Source organism: Triticum dicoccoides, chromosome 4A (genome assembly GCF_002162155.2).
Source record: "Triticum dicoccoides isolate Atlit2015 ecotype Zavitan chromosome 4A, WEW_v2.0, whole genome shotgun sequence".
Taxonomy (NCBI): Eukaryota; Viridiplantae; Streptophyta; class Magnoliopsida; order Poales; family Poaceae; genus Triticum; species Triticum dicoccoides.
In genome coordinates, this window is record NC_041386.1 from 101,611,501 (window position 1) to 101,620,206 (window position 8,706).

General features: G+C 45.5%; 1 protein-coding gene across 2 annotated transcripts; it reads right to left on the reverse strand.

Annotated features, from left to right (window-relative positions):
• Window positions 1-163: 163 nt before the first annotated feature.
• LOC119285232 (uncharacterized WD repeat-containing protein C2A9.03-like) lies at window positions 164-4,831 on the reverse strand. Of its 2 annotated transcripts, none has more exons than XM_037564469.1 (9): window positions 4,529-4,831; window positions 4,182-4,349; window positions 3,654-3,740; window positions 1,644-1,769; window positions 1,454-1,558; window positions 1,272-1,363; window positions 1,074-1,179; window positions 901-987; window positions 164-824 (listed from the first exon to the last, which is right to left on the reverse strand). In XM_037564469.1, exons 1-9 carry the CDS (start codon window positions 4,652-4,654, stop codon window positions 405-407), a joined length of 1,317 nt encoding a protein of 438 aa, XP_037420366.1. In that variant the 5' UTR covers window positions 4,655-4,831; the 3' UTR covers window positions 164-404. The 2 variants fall into 2 exon arrangements, with proteins under 2 accessions (XP_037420366.1, XP_037420367.1); XM_037564470.1 differs by lacking the exon at window positions 4,529-4,831 and adding an exon at window positions 2,757-2,821 and having other exon boundaries at window positions 4,182-4,321.
• Window positions 4,832-8,706: the final 3,875 nt, after the last annotated feature.

Consider the following 8,706-nt stretch of genomic DNA (forward strand, 5'->3'; position numbering starts at 1 on the left):
TATTTTGAAACGAATGGACTATTATACACTAGTAATAAGGGTGATTACAACTGGGATCAAAAACTTCAGGGTATGGACTTCAAGGATTTAACATCGGGGTTCATTTCTTTTGCGTCGTGCTTTATGTCCTCAGGTTCAAAACAGACTTCACTCGGTAGAAAAGTGCATAGAACTCAATATATAAACAGACTTCACTCGGTAGAAAAGTGCACAGAACTCAATATATGACGAGGCAGTCGAGGATGCGAACCCCCTGTCGAACATATACAGTCACCTGTGATTTCGATGCAGAAAAATGTCGAAACACGGGACGCACTTTGCTCTACCCTACTCTCAAGCATATATAGCAGTGAAAAAGGAAGTAGCAGTAGCACAAGATTGGCACGCGAAATACGCCGTACACTTCACAGGTAGCAGTCGAGGTAGGCGTGACGGTGCCTCCTGCGGAACTCGAGCAGGCTGCCGTACGTACGGTCGGCGACGCCCACGAACAGCGCCTCCGCGCCGTCGTCGGGGCTGAAGGACACGCCGGCGATCTCCCCGAACAGATCGATCTCCTGCGCGCGGGCGTACCCGGCCGCCACGTCGTAGACGCGGACGAAGTCCGCCGGCTCCGCCGCGGCCAGGAAGCGGCCGTCCGGCGAGAACCTGAGCCCCCTGACGGCGCCGATCCTCCCCTCCAGCACCGCGAACGCCTCGGACGGGTTGCGCACGTCCCACAGCCGGCACGTCCTGTCCTGGTTGCCCGTGGCCAGCACGCGCCCGTCCGGGTGCCACGCCGACGCGAACGAGTAGTCCGCGTGCCCGCGCAGGCTCGCGATTTCCTGACCCAACGCCACCACGGTGAGCAGCCATTGTACAGAAGTTCGAGCCGAATCGTAGCACATCTTCTCTGTTTACCTTGCCGGAGCCTGAATCGGCGATGAGGCAGTCGGAGCTATCACCGAGCACCGCGAGCAGCTTCCCGTCGGGGCTGACGGACATGTTCTGCACCATGAAGCATATGGCATGAGCAACCAAGACCGGCAGAGAACACCGCAGGCCTACCACCAGAAGCAGCGCAGGGTACTCACGTTGACGGACCACGCAAAGGGGAACTGGGTGAGCAGGCTGTACTTCTCCGTGTCAAAAGTTCTGACGACGCAGTCGTTGTTGGCAGCCATCACCCGGGTGGAGCCACTGTGCAACGAGACGATACGTGACGAACTCCGTTAGCAAATCATTTTGCATTCGGAACATAAATTGGTGCTGTATATAATGTGTTTGCTCACTTTGGTGATTTGTAGATCTCGACGGCGTTGGTGATGGACTTCTTGTTGCCGGCCAGGTTGGTACAGAACGCCACTCCGGGTTGATCAACATACTGACACAAACACACAATCGTCAGCTTAGACAAGAAGATCCAGAAGGAACAACATCCACAGGTCTGCACTGCGTGCCTACACCTCCTTACCTTGCATATCAACTCCCCATGGAAACCACCAGCCGCCAGGAGGTTGTCTTTCACCATCATGGTGCTGATCTGCACCCTTGACAAGGGCCGACCTCCCCGCATATCCTGCACAGTGTGGTCGCACAGTGGATCAGAGATTGATCGACATTCCGACGATCCAGGACTATCACATCGCTCTGTGGTAGATCACCTGATTTGGGCCTGCCACATTGGGCACTTCTTTTCCTCTCCGGAGTAGGGATGACCAATGCATCACAGAATAGTTCTGTGTCACGTACACATCATGCTTGGACGTAGCCCACAGGAGGTTCCTCAGCTGCACGTGGAAAAGTATACGGTCAGTGCATCTGTACCAGAATTATTCTTAAAACTCTGCAGAAATAGAATGATGCAAATGAGTGCCATTCCAAGTTTCCAACCCTAAAAAAATGAGTGCCATTCTAGTCAGTGGTTGCTACCGCACTAAATTCTACGATAACAAACAAGAACGCCGATGGAGGACACAACAGTAAGCTTCTGTTAAAATTCACTCGGGTAATTACAACTATGTGATGCTACTGTTAATCTAGATCTCCTTCAGGTTAGTATGGAGCTAGAGTTCTGCAACCAAAGTTCATATAAGTTGTTAGTCTGAACCCAGACTCAAGACTCGAGGTAAATTGATTAAAAAACTCCAGGTAAACCAGTCAGTTCATACGCATTAGCGCACCAGAACAGTTAAGGACCTCTCTGGTTCGCAGGATTGTAAAAACCCAGGAATAGGAAGAACACGGTAATGGAATGTCATGCCCACTCGAATCCTACACGATTTGAGTTAGTTTGATTGCATCAGGAAAAATAAAGTTTTTTTTTCAAGAGGTTGGAGTGGATGCTAGATTTCCTATGAAATGTATTACAAATGTTTCCTTAATAAAAAAAATCTATAGGATTCAATCTTACGAATCAACCAACCAACATAGTATCCAGTCCTCGAAAAATTGTATGAAATCCTTTGAATCAAAGAGGCCTTACAAGGTCAAGGCCTGCCATATAATATACATAAGTCGTAACAAGGAGATCCATTTGCGCACCATTTTCATAGCATTAGGTATCATCCAACAAAAATATAGTATTCAATAGTACTCCCTCTGTACATAAATATAAGAGGGTTTAGATCACTTCTCTTATATTTCTTTACAGAGGGAGTAACAGTGAACCATAAGACAGTATGTAATGTATCAATCCTCTTCTCTTCTCTTGTGTAACCTGCAAAAGGGAATTCAAGGAGATTCTTCTTTGCCTGTCGTAGAACTTTCAACCATACCCATCTTCTATGGCGATTCACGATAATGCCGCATTCTGGGGATCCTCGTCCACCTGCTTGTAGACCTGATATTGAAAGGACCGAATATTGCAGCTGCCCTATTATCACAGTTTAATTGCTGACACCAAAACTACAGATCCATCTTAGGACCCACCCACCATATGCCCTGCAACAAATGTTATGCATGTATACACACAGAGGAAACATGAATAACGCGGAGCACAACGGTGAGAAAAATTGAGAGCTGTTTACACAACTATACTACGCCAAGCACGTGTTGTTTGAGGTTGGAGCCTGTTAGTTTCATTTTTCCTCCTTTTTTTGCGGTGAAGAACCAATGTCATTTAGGAGTACTGGTTAGATCTGTACAAATTTGATATTTGTAGATTTAGGAAAAGTGAATTATGTCCGCGTGGCCAACAGCCTACCTATAGGCCAGATGACCAAACATACCCTAACAGTGACGAGGAATAAAAAACGTTTACCCATGAAACAGTGTTAATCAGGTTAATCATCCCTGTTAACAGACCAAAGAATTCCCTGACAGAGCTACTTTCGGCAAGTACAATAGCTACACACGAAGGCGAGCATGGAAACAGAAGAGGCGCGCCATGCATGACAAGATTTCATAATTTATGAACAGTGTGGTGACTGGTAAGTTAGCAAATACTAGTACTCCCTGCGATCCGATCCATATTACTTGTGCTGATTTAGTACAACTTCAGTACAAAGTTGTACCAATTTTCCAAATCGATGTCAGTTTGTCCATGCGAACAAACATAAATAATTTGTGGTGAAAATACAAAGGAAATAGGTTAAATCAATCTCGCAACAACTTTATGCGGGTGTCAAGTAGTCATATGCATGTGAGTGCCAAGGCCTGAAAGAGATTGGTACCTGAAAGTGCACTATTGTTGGCTTGACATGTCTTGTATTCAAGTGAAAATCGTAGAAGGCGTCTCTTGTCTCCGCTCGTTGGCATTCCTATAAACAAAATGATGGTTTTATGATGGTCAATTTCCCTCATGAACTATAAACTAGTCAATTCTCTTCTTTCTGATGAAAAGGCAGTTGCTTGAAAAAAGAATCCCTCCATCCGAGTTTTTTTTTTTTGCGAGAACTCCATCCGGGTTTGTTAGCCGACACGGATGTTAAGGTCTAAATTTGACTAACATAACATGTGTAATGTTCCATAAGAAATACTATGTTTACAAACTTTATTCAACGACGAATCTATAAACATATTTTTTTGCCGTGTAATACATGTTTTGCTAGTCAAATACTGTATAGAAGACAAAAAAGACCATACCTGACTAACACAAATGATAAACCAGCTGTTGCTTAACTGCTAAAAAGACTAATAAAGTGACAGCTATTGAAGATAACATAATTTACACACAAAAAGTGAGCAGTGCATCTTCTCACCTTTGCCAGTGCATCCCGCGGCCTAGCGAGGCTCTGGTAGTTCTTGTACTGTTTTAGCCTCATCTGACGGTACTGATCCCTGCTGTAGTTCAATCTCTCCCAGGGTATCTCCTGCATGTCCTTCCCTTGTCTGTACTCCAAGGCTGAAGTGTCGTTCATCTCAGTATTCTACGATCGGAAAAGGAAAAAACTGTTAGATCTTTCAACACCTTCACAGCGCTAGGCGTACAGCATCGCTCCTACTAGTAGAGAAGAAATTTGTGTAGTTTTTCCTCTGTCGTTCTAGCTAGCAGGTGATTGTGCTGCTCAGATTAGGCAGTGAACCAAAGAGGAGCCCGGCATCATACCAGCTGGTATTGGGAAGCGCCGCCGGAGGTTCGGAGCCCGTTGCCGCCGGCATCGTCGAACTCGAAGTCGTCGTAATCGTGGCCGGCGGCGACGAACTCCAAGTCGTCCTGCAGGTCGTGCGCCATCGGCGGACTGACTCGGAGTTGTAGAAGGGGCGAATCGAGCTTAAACAAAACCCCGACGAAACTGAATCAAGAGAGTATTTCTATCGGCCGGTTGGGTGGCAGGAATTGGGCGGAGTTGCGATCCTGAGCGGTGAGCAGAGCGGAGCAGAGTGGGGAAGCGTGATGGAGAAATGGTGAGCTTGGACGTCCCGGTGTTTATATAGGCGGCGGGTTGGGGCGGTGCAGGGTGGCGTTAACATGCGGATGGTCGCCGTTTACGACGGGCAGGCCCCGGCCGGAGAGTGTAACGGAGCTGTCTCTGCCTGAGGGGATGGACTGGACGGGGCACCAGGCATGCCTCCACGGAATCCACACGTCGTGTTGCATGGTTCCCCGCGTGCGCGGCTGTCGCGCCGCAGTCTGGACCTTTCAGGCGCTTGCCACGGGTCCACGACGCTTACCAGTTTGCCACGAGTCCACAATGCCTGCCCATTTTTAATACGGATCCCTACTCTGCCCAGTAGTACATCCGTCCGGATTTAACTTTAGTCAAGGAGAAAACATCCGTCCGGATTTAATAGTCACCTCAATTTCAAATCATATTTTAATCCTAATCTTAACTAATACTCTCTCTCCATCTCAAGATAAGTGTCTTAATTTTATACTAAGTTAGTACAAAATTTATTAAGTTTGAAACACTTATTTAAGACGGAGGAAGTAAAATATACTTCATCCATTTCTAAATATTTAACGTTTTAGAGATTTTAATGAACTATCACATACGAATTTATATACATATTTTAGAATGTAGATTCACTCATTTTGTTTTGTATATAGTCACTTGTTGAAATATTTAAAAAGACAAATATTTAAAAATGGAGTAAGTTTTTTTCGAAAAGAAGAATACCCCTTTATGATCACACAACCATCTTCATTATATTATTTAACAAATCTGACAAAACAAATACATGAATCAGTTTGAAGCCATCCTTTTGATGAACAATGTCGAACACACATCATCTAATCCGGAGCCTCGTCAAACGCCCCACGACGAGTTAATAACTAGTCTAGCCAACCCTCGGCATACACCGCATGCACACGCTCCTGAATCCGCCACTGCCATCGTTCATCCTTCCAACTTCAAGAGAGATCAACGCATTGATCTTGTCATGCCCAACTACCGTCAATGCCACCACGAGCCAGACAACACCATCATCCTGTGCGCATCCATCAACACACGTCCAACGCCGAGATCCCGTTGTGTCACACCACCGAGACCCGTCGTTGCCGACGTGGTAGATGTCACACCGCACAACCTTCTGATCTAGATTGCCGCCAATGCCAACCAAATGGTGTCCACAAGCCAACTATCTCCCAAGGCGGCCCCTTCAAGAAGGGAATGACGCCAAAGGTGCCATCATTGCCCACCTCAGTTAAGGCTTTCACCCACGAGACACCCGAACGCCGCTTGTCGTCTCCCCAACCAGAAGGCCAACCGTCGCGCCACGCGAACGGCCATGGTGGCCATCGTCGAGAGCCCACACGAGACCGCCATCCCGCATCCCAACATGCCGCGCAGATGCCCGCGGGGCCCCATTCCCACGGTACCAGTGTCGACGAAGCAGCGCAAGGCGCCGCCGCATCGGATCCGCAACCAAGATATCAAAGGGATCCCACATCCTCCGCCCTGGAGAAGAGCAGCGCCGCTGAAGCCCGACGATCCTAAAGGAAACGCGGCGCATGTCGGCGGGCAAGAAGCGCCAATGTGGGAGCTGCTGCTGGCGGCAGCTAGGTGACGGTGTCCTAGACTAGGGGGTACTAACCTAGTTGACCCATGCTCCTCGGGATGGGCTGGTAGGCCCTCATTTTTCTCAAGATGGACTCCGGGAGCCGCACCCCGGAGGCATGATCGAGACTGCATCTACCAAAGACTTGTCGTATACTCCAAGATTTCTCCTACCGCCTCCATGCCAAGATACCGACCTGGTAAACTCTAGATGCCCTACCTAGCGTGTATATAAGCCAGAGGGTTTAGCCAGTAGAAGGGACTTCAACGCAATCTCATTCATCTAGCCCTAGGGTTAGAACACATCTTACGATCTCGAAGTAGATCAACTCTGCATTCGATACATCTCCATCAATATAAACAAGAGCATGACGTAGGGTTTTACCTCCATCAAGAGGGCCCTAACCTGGGTAAATATCGTCTTCCTGTTCCTGTTACCCTCGATCCGAGATCCACAACTCAGGAACCCCTACCCCGAGGTTTGCCGGATTTCACACTGACAGTAGGGTTACAACCGGGTCGCACGCTTTGAAGTGACACAGGAGTCGAGGGGGGGGGGTGTTTTCTTCTCAACCACCCGAGTATGTAGCAAAAATAGTATCATTAGAAATTACATTCAAATACAAATTCAACAATATTTTATTTTATTGTTGCATGTACTAACATTTTGCTAGTCAAATATGTGGTCAAATTTTGACCCAAAAATTTATGGGGACTAATAACCCAGACGGAGGTAGTAGAGGCGTACGAACGACCTTCCCATGTCGTTTCCCTACAATTTTGCTGTTGATTGTTTGTTAATTTGTAAACGAGAGTGTTATCTGACGAATGTCAGCTAGAAAGGGGGTGGTAAGCGAACATTTTTATGGTAAGTTTACTTGATAAGGGATGGAAAATCCTGTCTTTTTTGCCGCAAAATCTCTCTTCTTCCCAGAATTTGTCATGTGTTTCTAAAGAAACTGCCAACCTCATACAACTAAACTTGCCAAAAACATTCGCAAATGCTAACCCCTCCTAGAGAACATTCGCCAACTATGTTCTTGGCTTCTCTTCTATGTCAAGAACATAACTTTTCATAGTCTTTCATGTTTTTGGCTTCAACAATTGTTATGACAACGCCCTTTACTTCAAGATGTCCAGTAGCAAAGTAGGATATTCTTCAGTATGTTTGCAACAATTGTTCTTGGCAAACATAAATCTGAGCAACACTACAAAAAGAATCCACAAGTAGTGGTTGGTGTCCGCACCTCCTAGAACTTCAAAGCCAAACCATAGTATTAAACTGCAAAAAATAATACAAAACTATGCAATGGAACTAAGACATCTACTTGCATTATTCGTCTGAAAAACCATACAAAACAATGATTTGACCAATCAACATTCAATATAGCACGAGGGTAGTATACGAATAATCCACAATACTAACTATAATGGTCTTCTCAACCTCAATAGAAGGCAGTTTCGACGGTAATGGTAAAATGGCAGTGGCAGTACAAAACACTTCGAAGTTGCAGCACCGCAACAAAGTTTGTGGTTACTGGTGCAACATTCGATGGCATGAATACACACAAATAAAATATAAACAACAATAAGATATGAGGAAAATGTGCTGCACCCAAGAAGTACAAAAGTTCTCTTACATAAACAGAGGTCATAGTATTGCTGCAAAAATGCTTCGAAAGCTAATCTAACTTTTATATACATATGAATCTGTTAGGCTAGTCATAGTGGACAGTAACTTAGACTAGTAACATATGTATGTTATTAGTCTATGTTACTACCTTCATAGTGGGAAGTGTCATAGGTGTAGTAACATGCATATATACATTTATTGCTTTGTAGACTCATTTTGCATTGGAAAACGCTATGTGATGGTAACATATTATGTTACTCCATTTGTCTCTCTCCTCTTTAATTGCATGACACATCATCTTTTTTACTTATGTGGCATGTATGTTACTAGTTATGTTACTCTCACTATGACTAGCCTTAGTGTAATCGAGAGGAGAAGTAGAAGCAATATTTTATCAAACGCCCTATAGAGTACCATAGCCGGCTATAACAACTCTCACCCACATGTTTGTTTGTGCAAGAACATGATTCTACCAAGGAAACAACAAACAAGGCAAAGAAAATGTCTTCATGCCAACTAAGAAAAAGGAAAATGTCTACATTTTTTCTTTGCTCCTTATACTAGAAAAAAATGCATGAATGCAAGAACTCTAACACAACGACGCATATTAATGGTTCTATGCGGTAATGGGAACTTGATTGTTTCCACATCCCA